Genomic DNA, 20,185 nt, shown 5'->3' on the forward strand with positions numbered 1-20,185 from the left:
TTTCCTGGGGTTTGATGGGGGATGAATAAGCATCTGTTAATATTCATCCCTGTTTTCATAAACAAGACACAGGCCAGTATCTGAGGCCAGTGTTCTAATCCTGCGACCTTTTTCTGAAAAGAACGCCCAGTGCAGCTGATGAACTAGGTTTGGAGCTAGGAGTTCTGGCTTGTAGATCCAGCTTGTATCATCAACTAATTGTGGACAAATCCCATATCTCCTTTATGCTCAGGTATTTTATCTATGGTATGGGTGCCAATGAGATTATAAAGATAAATACAGGAGATATTCCCAACAATCACATTTTATAAAAAAAACAAAACATTTACTTAGTACAAAGCTCTGGGAAGATCAGTTATCATGTTATGATATCTTCTGATGCTTACGTCAGGGTTTTCGTAGCTAAAGTTCTACCAGTCCTTCGTATTTATATGTACCTCCTTTGCCACATTACTGAATATTGCTAATACGATATCACCATTTATTAAGCACTGTATATACACATAGTTAAAATTTATCCTGACAGTAACCTTCATGAGCAAGTTTTGTTAACTCCATTTTTTAACAGCTGAGAAAACAGGTGCAGAAGTTTTTATTATTCTGTGCAGTGTTTACCAGCCAGTTAGTGGCAGAACCAAGGTTTGAGACCAGATCCCCAGGGCTCCAAAACCCATGCTCTTGATCACTCACGTTAAGAGTGATCCCTTAACTACTGCTACTCTTTGGGTGAACTTTTAGAATATATGGGACTTGAGGAACATCTAATTAGCCATAGAACAACGCTTGGTATATGAGAAGCACTCAGAAAATACTTGTTCAGTCAGGCTATTCCTAATTGTAAAGACAAGGGAAATCAAGCTCAGAAAATTTAAGTCACTTAAATAAAGTCACCCAGCTAACGATAGTCAGGCTTGGCTCTGGGGCCAGCAGTTTTGCAATGTGGCCCAGGTATGTATCCCTTTGCAAACTCCTGCACTCCAGGGAGACCGGGGAGGCTTGCGTGGCATGAATTCTGCCTTTACATAAAACCGCTGGTCAGTTAGAATACAAGAAACACCAAGTAACTTTTAAGGAAACTGCTCTTAAAGAATGTGTGTACTGTATTATAACATATCGTTGGCTATAATGGACCCGATTCTATTTTTCATTTGCTTCTATTTCTTTATTTCTCTTGTGAATCAGGCTGTGGGATTAGTAAAAATGCACACATTCTCTGATGTGTTTCTGCACTCTCGCAGTCTGCCTAGAAGTTCTCTTCCAAAATGTTGTCCTTTTATAGTAATCAAGTAATTATCCTAGGCCTTTATTGACTTTGTTCTCTGAATTATTTATTCAGTTTACAAAACAAGATGACGTGTGGTTCATGGGAAGCAAGCACTTTGCCCATTTTCATAATCTCATTTACTGCTCCAAACCTCGATTTCTATTGCATTTCCTTTTGGTTAGAGCTCCTCAAAGTATAATGATCAAATTGAACAATGTGAATGGTCCCACAGTCCAGGAAGGTGGTACAGTTGGATGTCTGCCCACTTCCTGCCAAGGCATAAATTCTCACTAAGGATTTGTTGCAGACTTTCTAAATTAGCTTCTAAAGGCGTAACACTAACAGCTACCATTTGCTGAGTATATATATTAATTCTCTGAAAACCTTTCTGAGCTAGGTATCATCATCTCAAGAAGCCAAGGCTTGGAGAGGTTCAGTAATTTACCCCACTCATAGCTGGAGGAGGGGAGCAGAGGTTGAACCTAGATTTGTTTATTCTAAAGCTCAGGCTTTGTCCCCTCAGCCCACTTCTTCTTAGTGCTATTGGAGTAGTAGGTAGGAAGGAGCTAAGGCCCAAAGTTTAATCTGTTTTATTTTTTATGCTAAGACTCCAGTGGATGTTTCTTTTCTTCTAAGCTCTCTTCTCCCTTGAATATTCTTACAGCTGGAAAAATGTGCTCAGGACCTGGGAAGTACATCTAAAGCAGTGGGCTCCTCCATGGCACAGCTCCTCACCTGTGCTGCTCAAGGCAATGAGCACTACACAGGTGAGACTCACACCCTTCGTGATGTCATGTGTCCAGGTGCAGACCGTTGGGGTGGCAGTGGGGGTCTGCTGATTTGACAATGAACCTGGCTTTTTTTTTCCCCAGCAGTTCAACATATAATTTTCAAGCACTTTCCACAAGCTTGTTACTGGGCTTGATGTTAAGCATATAAAGACCTAATAAAATATTCCCCCAAGCTATGTATGGGTCACCCCTAGAAGACTATACGCAAACAGTAACTGTAGGCTTCTGAGACGACCTGTGTATGACTCTTGAAATCCCACTCAAGTATAGGGGGAACAAAAAGGCCAAAAAGAATAAGAGAAAAGATGACAACAAGTAAGATATCAATAAAATTTTTGAAGATGGAAGGACACAAGTGAGTGGTAACTGACAGAGCTGAATAAATAAAAACTTAAAGGTCTGCAGGGATAGGTAGGGTTTGAGTACTGGAGACGTCAGGTTCCCCTGAGCAGGAGCACACTATAAGAAGCAGATTGTATAATTATCAATTCTAGGAAAAACACCAGGTTATGTATGAAAGGAAATGTTATCATAGTAGGAAGTACACATACCGTGTTTCCCCGAAAATAAGACCTAGCTGGACAACCAGCTCTAATGCATCTTTTGGAGCAAAAATTAATATAAGACCCGGTCTTATTTTACTATAAGACCCGGTATAGTATAGTATAGTATAGTATAGTATAGTATAGTATAGTATAGTATAATAATATAATATAATATAATATAATATAATATAATATAATATAATATAATATAATATAATATAATATAATATAATATAATATAATATAATACTGGGTCTTATTTTATGGTAATATGAGACCGGGTCTTATATTAATTTTTGCTCCAAAAGGTGCATTAGAGTTGGTTGTCCGGCTAGGTCTTATTTTCAGGGAAACACGGTAGTAGGACATCTATAGCTCTCTAAAATAGAAAATTCAAGAAGTTTAAGGATAAATAATCCCATTACTTGAAAATATGAAATTATTCAGAACAAAGCATAAAGAACTGAGTGGCTCTAGGAGTCAGGAGGGAAAGAGTGAGTATAGGATTGTTGATTTTGCTATACGGTGGTACTGCTCGACTTTTCTTTTTGACATATATGTTACTGTTGAAGTGTAATATACATACAGAAGAGAGCATAAGTCCTAAATGTATAGCTTCATGACTAATCACAAATCGAATGCACCAAAAAACCACCGCAGAGATCAAGTAATAGAACCTTTTCGGTATCCCAGTGGAATTGCTGGGTCAGAGGCTGTGCAGCTACTCAGCTATACTAATGAAAGTTCTAGTTGTTCTACATTCTTGCTACCACTTTGCATTTTCTATGTTAGCCATTACGTTGAGTGTGCAGTAGTATCACAGGATGGTTTGAATTTGCATTTCCCTGGTGGACAGTGCAATTAAGGACCTTTTCATATTTATTGGCTATTTGGATATCTTCTTTTGAGAAGTACCTGTTCAGGTCTTTTGTCTTGTCCATTTTTGAAAATTTGAGTTTGCTGTCTTTTTCTTATTTATTTGTAGGAATTCTTTATCACTTATATGCCTTTCTTGTATCTTGTGGCTTACGATTTTACTCTCTTAAATGTGTTTCTTGATGAACAAAATTGTAAATATAATCCAATTCTTTTTCTTTATGGTTAGTACATTTCGTGTCCTATTTAAAAATTTGCCTCTCCAAGATCATGAAAATATTCTCCTCTGTTACATTCTAGAAGTTTGTTGTTTTATTGTTCATATTCAGAACTACAGTCCACTTGGAACTGAGTTTTCTATATGTGCAAATAGAGTCCTACTTTAGTTTTTCCACGTGGATATGCATTTGACCCAGCACCACTTTTGAAGCAACCATTCTTTTCCCAAGCCTTTAGTGCCACTCATCATAAATGAAGTGAACATATATGTGTAAGCTGGTTTATGGCCTTTAGATTCTTTTCCATTGCTTTAATTGCCTGTTCTTACTCAGTACCACACTTTCCTAATTACTGCAGTTTTATACTAAGTGTTAATATATGATTATGTCAGTCCTCAACACTGTTGTTTTTCCGCAAATTAGTGTTGACTATTCTTGACCCTTCACAGTTCCACATAAATTCTAGAATCAGCCTGTCAATTTCTACCCCCACCCCCACAAAGAGTACTCTGTTGTTTTTTCTTTTATTGGGGTCACATGAATCAATTGTGGGATAATTGACATCATTACATTATTGACTTTGTATCACAGTCTTCTAATCTATGAATATATTATATCCCTCCATTTATTTAGATTTTCCTTTGTCTCAATACTATTGTATAGTTGTCTGTGTAGAAGCTTTTGTTTTCATTATGTGCATGATAAATTTGTTCCCATTCTTTTACTTTCAACTTTTCTGTATGCTTATATTTAATGTGTATCCTGTGAGTATAATATAGTTTTTCTTTTGTGGAGGGAGGAGTTATATGTTGATGTGACAATCCTTTTCTTTCAATTGGAGTATTTGGTCCATATACATATAATATAATTACTGATATATTGGGGTTTGAATCTATCATCTTACTATTTCTTTTCTATATGGCCTACCTGTTCTAGATTCCTTTTTCTCTCCTTTCTTGCCTTCTTTCAGATTTGTATGTATTTGTTAAATTCTATTTCTCTCCCTTTGATTAGCTTGTTAGTTGTACAGTCATTGCCTATTCTCTTACAACTTTTAAAGTCTAATATAAGTTAGTGTATTTACGTCTTCCTGGACAGTGCAAGAATCTTTGGGCACTTGAGCTTCATTTCCCTTTCTCCCAACTCATTCATTGTTGCGTGTTTTAATTCTACATATATTTTAATCTCTTCAGCGTAGCCTCATTGTTGCCTCATACAGTCAGTATTGATTGAATCACCCCCATGTTTACCCTTCCATTGCTCTTCATTCCTGTTTGCATCTCCATGTGCTCCCATCTGACTTATTTCCTTTCTGCGTGAAGACTTCCCTTTATTATTTCCTTTAGTGGGAGTCTCCTATGACCAATTCCTTCAGTTTTTGTTTGTCTAAAAATACCTTTGTTTAGCCTTTATTTTTGGTGGATAATTTCACTTATTATAAAATTTTAGGTTGGCAGTTATTTTCTTCCAGCATTTGAAGATGTTATTCCATTGTCTTCTGGCTTCCTTTATTTCTGTTGTGAAGTCAGCTGTCAGTTTACTCTTCTAAAGGTAATGTGGTTTTATTTTTCCCCTCTACTTGCTTTTTGAATTTTCTCAGCCTTTCATTTTCAAGAAATGTGCCTAGAGGAGTTTTCTTGCATATTTATTCTGCTTTGGGTTGTAGTACCCCTTAAAAATGGGATTTGTTGTCTTATATCAATTTTGGAAAACTCCCAACTGTTGTATCTTTAAATATTGCTCTGCCCTATTTTTTCTCTCTTACTCTTTGTAGACTCCAGTTACCCCATACATTAGCCATTTCCACTGTTTTGTGTTTCTATGTTCTTTTCTATTATTGCCGTAATTCTTTTCTCCATGCTTTATTCTCAGTTTTTTCTTTTGATCTGTCTTCAACTCACAATACCTCTTTAGTTGTGTCTATATTGTTTTTCACTCTTTCTATCATTTATAATTCTAAATGTCATATTTTTCAGTTTTATAAAAGCCATTTCATTTTCTTATAGTTTCCATTTCTCTGCTGAAATTCTCTATCTTATCTAATTTCTTTAATATATGTATCTCAGTTATTTAATATCCAGCTCAAATAATTCTAATATCAGAATCACCTATGGTCCTGTTTGTATTGTCGTTTTCTTTCTCCTCATGGTTTTCAGCCATTCGTTTTATCTCTTGGTGTTTGTAATTTTTATTTTTTCATTTAATGCTAATCATTGGTATTTACATTGTAGAGTTCATTTGAGCCTCCAGATGTGTTTCCTTCCCTACAGAGGATTATTCTTTGCTTCCAACAGCTGGTTAAGATGGGGGCAAAATACCATAATGTGAGCAAGGACTGAATTGATTGGAAATTGTGCAGTCTAGTTCCATTTTACCTTTTAGGGTATAATCCTTTGTGCATCCCATCCAGACAACTGTGATGTTTACCGGCACCATTCTCTTTCTTGGGCTCAGAACTATGCGATTGATTGATTGATTGATTGATTGATTGATTATTATTGAGGAATATTGGGGAACAGTGTGTTTTTCCAGGATGTCAAATCGTTGTTTTTTTCAGTCTAGTTGTGGGGGGCACAGCTCAGCTCCAAGTCAAGTCGTTGTTAGTGGTGGAGGGTATAGCTCACTGGCCCATGTGGGACTTGAACTAATGACCTTAGTGTTATGAGCACCGCGCTCCAACCACTGAGCCAGCCAGCTGCCCACTGGTGGCTCAGCTCCAAGCTCAAGCCATTGCTTCTCACTGGTCCATGTGGGAATCGAACTGGCAACCTTGGTGGTATGAACACCAGTCTCCAACCACTGAACCAACCAGTCGTCCACTGGTTGCCCAGCTCCAAGCTCAAGCCACCGTTTTCAATCTAGTTGTGGAGGACGCAGTTCACTGGCCCATGTGGGAGTCGAACTGGCAAACTTGTTAAGAGCTCAAGCTCTAACCAACGGAACCATCTGGCCACCCCCTATGTTTTTTGTTTTTTTTTGCCTTCCGAGACCTATGAGATTTCAGGAAGCTATGCTCCGCCTTTAAGCTTCTGGGCAACAGTTTACAAATTAAATGCCTTGAAGGTAGAAGAAGCATTGTACTCATTTCTCTGTGCTTTCTTTACCCATCAGGATAAAGTTTGATGCCTTGGTATCTCTCCAATGCCTTCAAACAGATGTTTTATGTTTTTTCCAGTGTTTCTAGTTGCTTTCCTGAGGGAGGGTTCATCTGCAATAAGTTATTCTGCTATTACTACCTGGAAAATCTTCTTTGATATTTTTAAAAAACTATATAATTATCACTTTGAAAATACAAGAACAATAAGAGTTATGGCCCAGTATAATTTAGTACCTGCAATAATAAGAATGTACAATTCTGTCCTAATGGGAGGGCAGGGAAATTTTCAGAGTGGAATTGACACCTGATTAGGGTTTTAAGGATTGTTTAGGACTCATTTAACATGCAAGGAGAAGGGAAAGTATATGTAAATTCTTAAAAGCATAGGGCATATGAGAGGTTTAAGTTTTAAGAATTTCTAAACATTCCTGAAATCTTGCCAGATTTTGTGTAGATGATGAAATGCATCTTTAATGGAGGGAAGACTGCATTACAAGTTATATCATCCATCCAAACTGTCTAGTTGGTGTCTGAAAAACAGCCTAGAAGTAGCACCATTTCATTTTCATTGTGGCAGGCATTGAGTAGGTGGTTATAGCAGTGGGAACAGAATATATGAAGTCTCAAAGGTGAAAGAAAAGAAGGCTGACCAAATGAACTGAGAAAGGTTCAAGCAAAAGGCAAGGAGATGAGGAATGAAAAAATAAGGCTAGAAAGGTAGGCTGGGGTCAGATCCTAAAGGGCCTCGTAGGCCAATGTAAACAATTTGAAATGTAACCTGTGAGTGTTGAAAATATTGAGGAGTTCTCATCTATGGATACAGTTTGAGGTCACCTTTGATATGGATTGACCATCCTCTCATGTGCAGATAAATTGGAGAGAGACAAAGTAGAAGCCAGAGAGAACAGTAAGAAGGTTGTTGCATTCATGCATATGAGACAGTAGTGAAGACGAAAGGATGGATTAAATAGACACCTGACAGTTGGTGACTGGTTAGAAATGACAGGGATGGGAATAAGGAAAGAAACATGGACAGCTCTGAGCATTTGACCTGATAGCTAAATGAAGAGTTGTATGAATCCCTGGGATGGAAATGCAGGACCATTGACAGGTGTGTTGGGTGCCAGGATCAACTTTAAATACACCCAGTTTGAAGTGTCTACAGCACATCCAAGCAGAAGTGCCCGTTAGACAGCTAGACATTTGCCACTGGAACTCAGCAGAGAAGTCTGGGCTAAAGGTAAAGATTTCTTAATGTTTCATAAGATGATAATGATTGAACCCATGGAGATAGCTACATTTGCCTTGGCGGAGTGGTAGAATGAGAAAAAGTGTATCAGCTGTAACCCTGAGGAACTCAAATATATTTAAGAAGGCTGAGCAATGGAAATCTTTGAAAGAGATGAGAATATGCAGCCTTGGAGAGAGCAAGGGAACTAGGAGAGAGGGATGTCTCTAGAGCCAGAGAGGTAGTTGCTGCCCAGAAACTCACTGAAGAGGGACTTAAGGAGCATCCACTGCTTTAGGAAAAACAAGGTCACTGCTCTCCCTGCTGAAGGCAATTCCAGGAAAGTTGAAGAAGCGGTGGGAAGCGAGGAGAAGAGAGCACGAGTGTGGACAGCTATTCCGCGGGTCTCAGGTCCCTTGTCCACGATCAAGGTGTGTGGGATATTCAGAAGTTACACATTAGCTGCCACTGGGCTGGGTTCTGATGCAGGTGTGCTTTTGTTTTGGCCAGTGCAGCATTCAAAGTACATTTCTGCTGTGCTGAATACAGTGACATAGACAGAATCCTTTCCAAATCCTTTGGGACAGATTGAAAATCTATCATACCTGGTTTGAGCCTATGAGTTTGGTATGTGGTCTAATGCTATCTACATACAATCTACATGAATTCTGATCAAGAATAGCTACCAATACAAAGAATTCTATATTTCATATTACTGATGAGTCTTCTTAAGACTCTCCTACTGGATATAACTTAAGATCCAGAAGGCAGGATACTGGGAAAGTGATCTGTGTCTTCAAAGGATTGTGGTTATTGGAACAGTGGTGGGCCTCAGTATTTCCCACTGGCAGTTCTGGCACTGTAATACGTACTTGACTATGGAAGCAGTTTCATTTGGAGGGTGGTGTGTGCTTGGAGACCTGACCCTGACGGTTCTCATCGTTACCATTTAGAACGCTGCTGTGAGTTCAGCCATGTCCAGCCTTAGATGTTCATTAGACTCCAGCCTTTGGTGGCCTCGTTCCATCCTTTTGATCATGTGGCTTCCTCTTTCTGGGAAACCTGATCCCTCCAAAGAGGACCCTTGATGTGCCCTGAGATTTCATAGTGAGTCCTCAGCAGAAAACACATGGATACACATGGACAAATAAGTCTCAGCTTTTGGAACTCAGTTCTTCTGGTTTTGCCTTTTTTTTTTTTTTTTAATTGTCTGAGTCTACAAACGGTTTCAGTAAATGACTTTTGCATAAACATGACTTATTGCATAAGACAAATGTTTTATTCTTCCAGCCATATGCAACTGAAATAGAAATAGATTTAAAAGTTCACATGATAGGAAGACAAGAGGAGAGGTCTAGAAATCACCGCCTAGAATTTCCAACAGTCGGAGCTGTATCTCAGCCTCTCCAAAAGCCTGTGGGAAACGGGTCCAGAGGAAAAAGGCAACAGTCTAGGCCACACAGCTAATTAGCAGCAAAGCCAGAGCTAAATGAGGTCTTAACCACATCTGGTGCTTTTCTGAGCAAGGCCATCCTTCCTGAACTATGCTGGAAGCTTAAACATGAAAGGGAAGGACTGTTCTACTCAGCTTTTTTCTCTCCTTTACCTTAGCTTTCTTTATCTTTGTGTTTTCTCTTCTGGCTTCCATCTAAACAACAAAAAAATAAGCAAACAACAAAAAAACACTTTGCTTGAAATTCTTCGATTCCACATGCTGCATTCAGAAGTGCCATGTGAGAAACAGTAGTTTGGCTATTTTGTACTTTGCCTTGATTAGATTGTAGGGTTATGTCCCGGCTCTGTGGCTTACTAAATATTTACAGATTAGCAAGTGATGCTGCAAAGTTGTCTTGTTTTTTGGATCTGGGCCCTTTGCACTCTTGATTGTATTACGACACCTTGTCCTCAGTAAGGAGAGGGCCAGCAACTGCATCTGTGCCCACGCAGCTAATGCAGTGGCAGGTGAGGCCACACTCAGTGGCCCACAGAGACTGTCAGGCTGAGACCTTTCAGAAATAGTCACCTCAAAGTTTAGTGAAAGCGAGAAATTGATTTGTGTATTTTTCATGTGGATGTTACGTGTTCTAACAAGATCCCTCATACTGTGTTTCCCCGAAAATAAGACCTAGCCATACCATCAGCTCTAATGCGTGTTTTGGAGCAAAAATTAATATAAGACCTGGTCTTATTTTAACATAATATAAGACCGGGTCTTATATAATATAATGTAATATAAGACCGGGTATAATATAATATAATACAATACCAGGTCTTATATTAATTTTTTGCTCCAGAAGACGCATTAGAGCTGATGGTCTGGCTAGGTCTTATTTTCAGGGAAACATGGTAGTTCTCTACCCCAAAGAGCACTGTGCAGAGAGTCTGATCCAGAAGTTAAGACACCGCAGATCTAGCTCTGGTGCTGCCCCTAAACATATGTCCGTGGACAAGCACATGGCCTCCTTGGTGAAACGGTTCGATGCGATGAGCTTTAAGGTCAGCTTTTCCGCGGTTCTCAGATTCCTTTGTTATGTGCTCTGGCATTTCCAGCCTTCATCCTCTTCTTGGGTGTGCCAAATACTAAGTGCCGTGTATGAAGACTCATGTTCATTCTACAGGAGGTGGCACTATAGTTTTTAAGGACCAGTTTATATTTGTACTTTATCACCAAATCCCATCATCTTTAGAGTGACTTTAAAGATGAACAGGCACTTTGCAAAAGAGGACATCACAACGGCCATTAAGTGTGTGAAACAATGCTCAACGTCATTATCCATTAGGGATATAAAACTTACACTTCAGTGAGATGCACCTGCGCACCCACCAGAATGGGTAAAATAAAAAATTGGACAATAGCAAGTTTTGGCTAGGATGCAGAGCAACTGGAAATCTCATACATTGCTGGTGGAGTGCATAGTGGTAAGAACATTCTGCATAAAGCTTTGTAGTGCCCACTAAAGCTAAATATGCACTTACCCTATAACCCAGCAATTGAACTCTATGTTTATATTAAAAGAAATGATTCCATATGTCGACCTAAATGCAGGCACAAGAACTTTCTTGATAGCCCAAACAGGAAAGAATTCAAATGTCCATTAGCAGAAGAATGGATAAACAAATGTTGATGTCTTCATGTAATGGAATACTACACAGCAAGAAAAAGGAATGAACTGTTATGGGTAACAATATAGGTGAATCTCACAGCATAGTGGTCAGAGAAAGAAACCAGACACAAAAGAATCCATACTGTGTGGTTCCATCAACATGGAGTTTAAGAAAAGGTAAAATAGTCAAAGGTAATAGAAGCTAGAACAGTGATGTCTTCTGGTTGAGAGGATATTGACTGGAAAAGACCACAGAGATGGAGGTGGTCTCTGTCTCCATCTGGATGATAGATATGTGGAGGTATACCTGTGCAGAAATTCACTGAGCGGCACACTTAGACTTGTTCACTTATCCTGTGCAAGCTTATGCCAGATAAAAACAATTGAGAGGAAAAGTGAGTTTGAATGATTCATCTGTGTACTTGATCCCACGTATTTGGTCTTTTAGGTCTAGGAACAAGAGGGGCACCAGAGGGAGTGAGGAGAACCAGAGAGAGATCGTTTTTAGCATGGCATTTGTGATAACATCTCTCTTACATCGGCCCAGAGCCAGTGGTATGGGGGAATTCTTTGAGAAGCACAGGAATTCAAATTTTATAATAAGTCATTTTTATAATAATTCAAATTTTATAATAAGTGTGCCAGTCACTGTCAGAAGGTTCTCTTCTTTCTAGGAGGCTCTGGTCTAGAGGCTTACTCCCAAATATGCCTTTAGATGGAATCTAATAGTCTGGTGGCTTTTATCCCCAGGGGTGGCTGCTAGAGAGACAGCCCAAGCTCTGAAGACCCTGGCCCAGGCGGCTCGTGGAGTGGCTGCGTCTACGAGTGACCCCACGGCTGCACATGCCATGTTAGATTCTGCTCGAGACGTGATGGAGGGCTCAGCCATGCTCATCCAAGAAGCCAAGCAGGCCCTGATTGCACCTGGAGATGCAGAAAGTCAGCAGAGACTAGCCCAGGTGAGGCCAGGAATTCGCAGTTGTGATTATCACAAAGGAAGCTGGGAAGGAGAGGGTTTAGGTTAAAGGAAGGATAGCCCACTTCCTAAGACCTGACTCTTTAACTGAAAATACCAAAGAGTGCAAACAGGGCGTTTGCTTAAAAGGCATTCTCACACATGCTTAAAAGGCGACCGTGGGCGTCTCCGGAAGTGCTCAGAGTGAGGTTTGAGGATGATGGCCCAGACAGTTGCTGAGCAGAAATCAACCACAGGCCCAGCTAACTGTGATCCAAAAAACTCAAGGCTTGCATCCACCTCCGTGACCTCTGCAGGGCTCTCAAGAAGGGAGCTATTTCTATTTCTCTTGGTATTAGATATCTTTGTTTTAGAACCTGACATAATACTGGCGAGTTCTGTGTTTGAATCACAGAGTCATGCTTAGCCTAGCTTTGGGGAGCAGGTACGTTGTACTGTATCACTCTGTCAGACCCTTTGCCAAGACAGGATGTTAACCCCGGTGAGAGGTCCAGAGGAGGTGATTTAGTAGTAAACAGTGTCAGGTAGATGCTGGTGGAGATTTTCCCAATCTTTTTCAGCTCTGTATACTGTCACTACTCACTCCCAACACATGTGCAAAAATGTTTACATGGCAAGCTGCTTTCTTATGGACTTAATGGAGCTTTTCTCCCCCCGTGTATTCAGGTGGCCAAAGCGGTCTCACACTCCTTGAATAACTGCGTGAATTGCCTCCCCGGGCAGAAGGATGTGGACGTGGCGTTGAAGAGCATTGGGGAGTCCAGCAAGAAGCTGCTGGTGGACTCGGTGAGAGGTTTGGGATTGGGACGGGGACTTGGGGAACAGGGCTCCTCTCAGGTGTGAGTGGAGTCTTCTCCCCTCCATGGGGATCTCTGAGCACCTAACCTTTCCTTTAGGAGTCCTGTTTTTCCTGCCGATCTGCCTTTTCCTTGTTTGATAGTCAGCAAAGCTCCCGAGCCCTCTTCAGGGGGCTTGTGGCTTTTTATCTTGTTTCTTTTCGGTCTGGTGCCTGGCACATACCAGATATGTAAGCAATGTATGTGGTGTGCCTAATATAGTCTCGTTTAACTCTCTGCAGCTTTTCATAAGCAGTTATAGTTCTGGCAGTAACACGTCTGTCCTATAGAAAAATTATATTACTAGCAAAGACCACTAATAAACAAAAATTGATGGCATTGGTTTTGGAGAATAGAATTTGAAGTGTAATAGCATCTGCCATTTAGTTCCAAAGAGCTAAAATTTTGAGAGTTTTTGTTTAAAAGCAACTACATAGAGTTGTGGTTCAGAGAGTCAGATTAGATCCTGGAGTCACATTGCCCAGGTATGAATCCTGGCTCTGCCACTTATGAGACCATGGCCCCCGAGGACAGCCATCCTTACCATTTTTAGATCTGCTGTATCTAACACTGAATAGGTGTCCAGTAAATTGAAGTGCATGAAGTGAATGAATGAGTGTAGATATTACGTTGAAGGTCAAACTTACCATGAGCTCAAGCCACACAGAGTCTTTTAATCTGGGCTCAGAAATGCATCCGTGGAGAGTCTCCACAATACCTTTCTCTGTCCCTGCCATGCAAAGTGAAACTTACCGCAGGGTGTGCTTTCTGTTCCTCACAGTTACCTCCAAGCACAAAGCCATTCCAGGAAGCGCAGAGTGAACTGAACCAAGCAGCAGCTGACCTGAACCAGTCTGCTGGGGAAGTGGTCCATGCCACCCGTGGCCAAAGCGGAGAGCTGGCTGCCGCCTCTGGAAAGTTCAGCGATGATTTTGATGAATTCCTCGATGCTGGCATTGAGATGGCAGGCCAAGCGCAGGTGGGTGTGGAGGTAGCTGTCTGGATTGACCATCACCTCTCTACTCTGATGGACTGTCCACCCTTGAGGCTGATTAGGCAAATAGGAGCAGGGAACCTGTAAACAGGCTGCCCCGTTTCATTCTCTCTGCTGCTTATGAAGCTCCATGACCTCACAGGACTGGCATTCCAAAAGATGGTATCAACTTATGTGTGGAGTACTTCTTGGAGATGAAGGATAACTTTTCCCATGATCCTCCAGCAGAATCCATCATTTCACTTACATTTTTTTGGAGGGAGGGTAGTAAGAGGAGGGAAAATGTTTAGCTGAGATTAGGGCAGCTCTGCATCCTGTACTTCAAATATGGTATAATACAACAACAAAAAAATCACATTTTTGATATTCAGAGGGTCCATCTAAAGGGACTGTGTCAAATACTGAATGTCAAAGAATTAAAAATTACCTCCTTCAGACGAACAGATAAACCCCTTGTGTAGAACAAGGGAGCATGACCAGTCTGGTGTCAGCTTGCAGCGCTGTTTTTTCCTGACCTCCTGTGAACTCCCCAAGGAGACCTGGGCTCTTTCTTACTCTGTTATCTACAAAGGGTTGTTTCTCAATGGCAAGCCAGGTGAGAAATATATGCTCTCCCGAGTCAGGAACTTCTGGGATGCAGTCAGCTCGGAATATGGAGACAGTGCTGGTCCTTTGTGCCAGGCTGAGATGTTCGAGCTCCTTGACAACTCCAGCATTGTTGAGCAGGACACTGGGATGGTGGCTGGTCTGTGTACTGTGTGCGCGTGCGTGCATTCTCTCTCTTTGTCTCTGTCACTCTCTTTCTTCCTCCCTCCCCCTCCTTTTAATGCCTCCACTTGTGAGATAGCACAGCTCTTGGCTGACCCACTTGGGGATGGATTTCTGTCCTGTTTCGTGACTCTTGGTCTGGGTATCTGTTTGGGGAAGGGTAGACACGGGTCAGTGTCCCAACAAAGTAGGCATCTGCAAACGAATTGGGCTTAATGCAGTTGATAGAGATAACTTGCTTCTATTGCAAGATGCTGCTTCTAGCTCTCTGAACGCTTCCTTGGAGAAATGGAGCACCCCTAATTACTCTGGCTCCTTTTCACCTTCTAGACCAAAGAAGACCAGATCCAGGTGATAGGGAACCTCAAGAATATCTCTATGGCATCCAGCAAGTTGTTGTTAGCTGCCAAGTCTCTCTCTGTAGATCCAGGAGCCCCCAACGCGAAAAATCTCCTAGCTGCCGCTGCAAGGTAAGAGTGGAACAAAATGGGCTTTCATGGGTTGATAACAGTGTCAGTGTTGGAAAGATAGGCCTGGCCTCCTGCTTCCTGTGCAGAGCAAAGAATTGGTGCTGCCCTTTCCCTGTCAGAGGTGGAGTCAAGAGGGATAGAGACACTGATGTTTTATTAAACAGGTTCATTTTCATGTGCTTTCCCCACTGGAGATGTCTGTCTTCTCCTTTAGCCTTTTCAGTTGGACTTGCTTAGACTAAGCCCCGCCCCCGCCCCCGCAGTGATTTGTAAATATTATGGATTAAATGTAATTTTTAAAGTAGGGTTATGTCTTTCAGATTATGAAAGTAACATATGCTCATTGGAAAGGAAATCAGAAAATACTGAAAAGTATAAAACAGAAAATGATACTCAGCTAGCCATTCAGCATTTCTTGAGCACTTAGTCCCTGCCTGATGGCAATGTTAATTAGATGGCTTTAAACCTGTTCAATTTGTCCCGTGTAGAATGGTTCTGGTTTAAGATAAATGGGGGGCAGGGGGCGTAAATCGTTCTTGGAAGTATATTCAAACATGAATCTGAGTTTTGGATGCTGTCATCGTTCTTCTTTCCTGCTGTTTTCACCCAAGGAAGTGGGTAATACAATACGATTTCTGCTCCAGGGCCACTGTGGCAATTTAGGTCAATAACTAGTGACTGAATGCTGGTAACATGGAGAAATTGTAGTGACAGCCCAGGAAAATCTTATATTAACAATCTCCCATTCATTTTCCTGACCTGAATGGATAGGGCATTTTATGTTTCTGTGGTGGTACAGGCATGTTTTCTTGGCGTTACTTGACATCCCTTTATATATAGGAAAGCTGACAGTAGTGAAAGATTAAATATAGGGCAATAAGGATACAGAGCATAATTGGAAACTTTTCAAATGTGCAGATTAGTGATGTGTAAAAAGCACAGCTTAAAATCTACAATTGTTTTTAAGCTTGGTTTGGTTTGTTTACTTATTTGTTTTTTCTCCTGAGAGCTCAACGGCTGTTCCTATTCTAGTCCAGGCGTTAATACTTGACTAACTAGGCTACACTGGTCACGTCATTCAAACCATCTAAACTTTTCCATCTGCAAAATGGGGGTGTGTACTACCTCATCCTGAAGCTCGTCACAGTTCTCAGTACATAAGATGTCATGGTACTAATGATTAAAATCTGTCTTTGGTTCCCTCTTGGCTTGTTCTGTTATATTGGGGGGTGGGGGGAGCTGGATTACACAAGTCAGGGCAATTCCTCTGAAAACCCTTGGGTTTCTTCATTTATTCCCAAATATATACTTTAGCTTCACACAATAGCCAGAGCCACTAGGAGATTGGAAAAATATGCTCACATCTCGCCACTTCCATCTTAAGCTTTGTTTTGTGATTGTTCCAGTAAGCAAGTGCCCTCCAGGGTGGGAGTGACCTGGGGGCTGGGGTGACATGTGTGGTGTTGAGCAGCTGTTTCTGATACAAACCCTGTCTTGATTGCCTTTTTTTCCTACAAAGAACCTTGGGATAAGGCAACCGATGTTTCCAGGTGTCTGAACTCAGATGTTTTTCATTATCTTCAATTTTTTGCATCATTTCAGAATTATAATTTCCAACTTAGACTGTGTTATTCACTGTCTTAAATTGTGGGAAGAAGGGGAGAGTATGAATTGGCGTTTTGAAAGCCAGAGAAGGAAGGAAACACAGACCTGGAAGGAATGTTGCTGGTGTTATGGCTCTCAGGGTATCTGAAGGCCCCCTGGTGGTGACAGTTAAGAAAGGACCTGGAGACTTAGGTGAAAAACCTGTCTTTGCCTCTGTCCTGGCTTTCAGCAGTTGACAGGAGTTCCTAGCCTGATGGCTCATAGCCAAGTAAACACTTAAAAATCATCACGTGAAATGATTTTATCGGGATGAAACTGTTGCAAGAAGATGCTGGCACATTCCTCCTGGCTTCTTGGCACATGCTGACAAGCAAGCTGTACTCCCTGGTGTGGTTTCCCAACAAAGCTCCCAGTAGTTCCGGTGAGTCAGGCAGCTTCCTCTTGAGAGGTAAAGCTCTCCCCAGTCGGGGTGCATTTATTCTCTTGTTATTTCATTTGTTCCTTACATATATTTTTATCACATGCCAGACATGGGATAAGGCCAATCGATGCTGGGTGCTGGGCACACACTGTGAATAAGACAGAGAGGGCACTGGTGGAGTTTGGGCAGGTGGCACACACAGAACATAAGACATCCGGGCCTCACCACAGCCCTGCCCACGAGTGCCCTTGGCGTTAAGCAGCCGGGATCTGATGGCCGTTGACCTCCTCTTCAGTCCCACAGCCCTCACCATTCTGGAGACAGCCTATCCCTGCCTTCATATGGATGTCCCCAAAGACCCCAGGGGTGCCACTGTGGGGAACCCAGACCTGGATCACCTTGGCCCTGCCCTGCTCCTGGGTCAGCAGACTTGAGTCCCTTGTTCTTGGTGGGCTCCGTGATCCTTCCTCTTTGGGCAAAAGGTGTGCCTCTGAAACAGCAGTAGATAGAGTGTGTCTTTCCTCTGCTCTTCATTCTGCCTCTGAGCCCAGATACCTTTGAGGAACCTGGTCCCTTGGTATCTGATGCCTAGCGGGGAGGAAGTCATTTTCTGTTGAGTATCTGGCTTGTTCATCTTCTTCCTGTGGAAAGGTGGGCTCTGGTTCTTTTCTGATTAATTGGGTGGAGCTGGAGACCCTTTGTCAACCATTTATCAGCATTTTCCCTGCCTACGGCTGCTCTGAGGCTCCCAGGCCTTAGCCAAGGAAATGAAAAACCAGTTTGCAGTTGCAAGAAAGAGGGCATATCCTTCCTCGGAGCACTTCCCCTGAGCAGCTGCTCACACCACGGTCACCCTGGCCAGGACTCCTGAATCAGAAAGACTTCACACATATAACTGTCAGCATCCGACCCATCCCAGGCTGTGTTTTCTTTAAGCTGCTTTCTGGTCCCCGGAGGGCACTCCCTAGGGACCTTGCAAGGTGGCTTCTCTTCCCTGTCTACCATCTGGTTTAAGGTTCCTATTGGGCAGTCTTTCTCCTGTCTCAGAGACTGTGTAAAAGGAGGACCCAGCAAGCAGCACTTGAAGCTATAAAATAGAAAAATGTAAACTGGGCCTTCTGTCTATTGATGTCCTCTAGAATGTTCTCTTCCCTTTATCCAAATCAGGGTCTCGCTCAGGCATGACTCTAGTCCACGTTGAGCGCTCCTTTCCATGCAGAACCCATGCCCACTGTCAAGGCCTTAATGAATTTTCTTCCATGCTCCCTATGAGTCTGACGAGCATCTGGCCTCTCAGAGGTTCAGGATCCATTGCACCCTCTCTGTGTCACACCCCCATCGCTGCTTGGTTTGGCTCACCTTCTTTGTGTCTTGTCTGTTCATTGTCTTGCTTCTCCAACTGGACTGCAAGCACCTTGCTCTCCTAGAGAGACTTAAATAATATTATTTATAATCCGCAAGTCTATGCATATAGCAGGACCCAGGAAATACTACAGATGGGTTGCATTTTGCTGTTTACCCCCTCTCTAAGCACCTCCTCCCTTGAGGAAGGGAAATGTCTGACACCACTATTTTCCCTCCGAGCTCCATATTGGATAATTTGTGCTTAATACATAATCCAAAGCACAAATTGGTTGATTTTTTTTCTCTCACCCCTGGCTCAGTTTCATATCTAGTTAAAATTTCTCACCAGCTCCCAAACTTCAGTTCAATCAATTCAGTATCTCTAAACACAAAATGATTTGTAGGTGAGAAAGCCTTTTTAAACTTCTGAGGTTGGAGATCCCAACTCTTTAGAAACGGAAACTGGTTAGATATGCTTAGATAAAGAATAAAATCCAAGAAAATGCTATCTCTAGATGGTGGAATTATGGTCACTTAACTTTTTTAAGTTTATAAAATAAACTTATAGAGCTTTGATCATTTTAAAAATTGTGGGGAAAAAATACTGTTCAGGCCTATTTGGATTGATATAGAAGAGAGGCAGAACGCTACTAATTTTACTCATTTTTAAAAATCATAATATAAGTTGATTAATTCATAATTTTCATCAGATTTATGAAAAAATTTTTCTTAAATATGAAATCACTGTTAACATTTTATATATTTTCACAGTTGCGGGCTCATACTGTTTATACTGTTTTGTAAATTTTACTTAATTGTGTATCACAAATATTCTTTTATGATGTTAGGAATGTGCTATGCATTATGACTTTTAATGGGTGCCCAGAATTCTGTTGTGGACTATACACTTATTTAGTCAACCCTTTATCATTGCCTATTTGGATTGCCTCCAGACCATTGCTCTTGTAAATAACTGCTGTAGTTTGAAACATAAAAATATTATTTTTCATTGTCAAATCTATATAAACATTTGCCTCTGGGCCACTTAGTTTATTACTTGGCTAGGTAATCGAGACTCTAAAATTGAATCACGGGAATAAATGATACTTAAATAATGCTTCTTAGTCATGAATCACTATTAGCCAAGTGACTCATTCAGACATGCAGTGCTTGTGTTGGCACTTTCATGGATTATCGAACGACAAACTCTTAGTCTGTTGAGGCGGGTTTTTTTTAATCCCAAGTTTTTGTTTGAAAAATTTTCACATCTACACAATAGTTAAAAGAATAGGGCAATGAACCATGATATATTCTCAGGATTCACCAATTGTAAACAATTAGTTGTTAATGGAAAAAATCTTCACATAAAAACGAGGTTTTTAAAAAATACAGATAAACAAGAAACATTGAAAGAAATAAGCTAAATGGAGAGTGTGTGGAGCTGTTCATACAATTATGTCATCACAACTGAGGACATTCTCTACCCTTTGTCGTGCTGACATAGCCAACCTGTCCACTCAGAAGTGTGTCTTGAAGGTGACCACACAACACAGTGCTGGACTCTCTGAGGGACACTTCTAGCGACTACATCGTGGGTGCACCCCCCAAGGTGGTCGGAACTAGAGATTGTCCTTCCATCTCAGTGGTT

General features: G+C 41.2%; 1 protein-coding gene across 9 annotated transcripts in view; it reads left to right on the forward strand.

Annotated features, from left to right (window-relative positions):
• Window positions 1-20,185, forward strand: part of TLN2 (talin 2) — a 410,573-nt gene that overhangs the window by 292,961 nt on the left and 97,427 nt on the right. For all 9 annotated transcript variants that reach the window (XM_019755358.3, XM_074327637.2, XM_019755356.3 and 6 more), the window contains 5 exons: window positions 1,929-2,031; window positions 11,874-12,082; window positions 12,766-12,885; window positions 13,717-13,914; window positions 15,028-15,167. In XM_019755358.3, the coding sequence (XP_019610917.2) occupies window positions 1,929-2,031; window positions 11,874-12,082; window positions 12,766-12,885; window positions 13,717-13,914; window positions 15,028-15,167 (770 nt within the window). The remainder of the gene's footprint in view (window positions 1-1,928; window positions 2,032-11,873; window positions 12,083-12,765; window positions 12,886-13,716; window positions 13,915-15,027; window positions 15,168-20,185) is intronic.

Source organism: Rhinolophus sinicus, chromosome 3 (assembly GCF_057876585.1).
Source record: "Rhinolophus sinicus isolate RSI-liver-muscle chromosome 3, RSI-T2T, whole genome shotgun sequence".
NCBI classification, from domain to species: domain Eukaryota; kingdom Metazoa; phylum Chordata; class Mammalia; order Chiroptera; family Rhinolophidae; genus Rhinolophus; species Rhinolophus sinicus.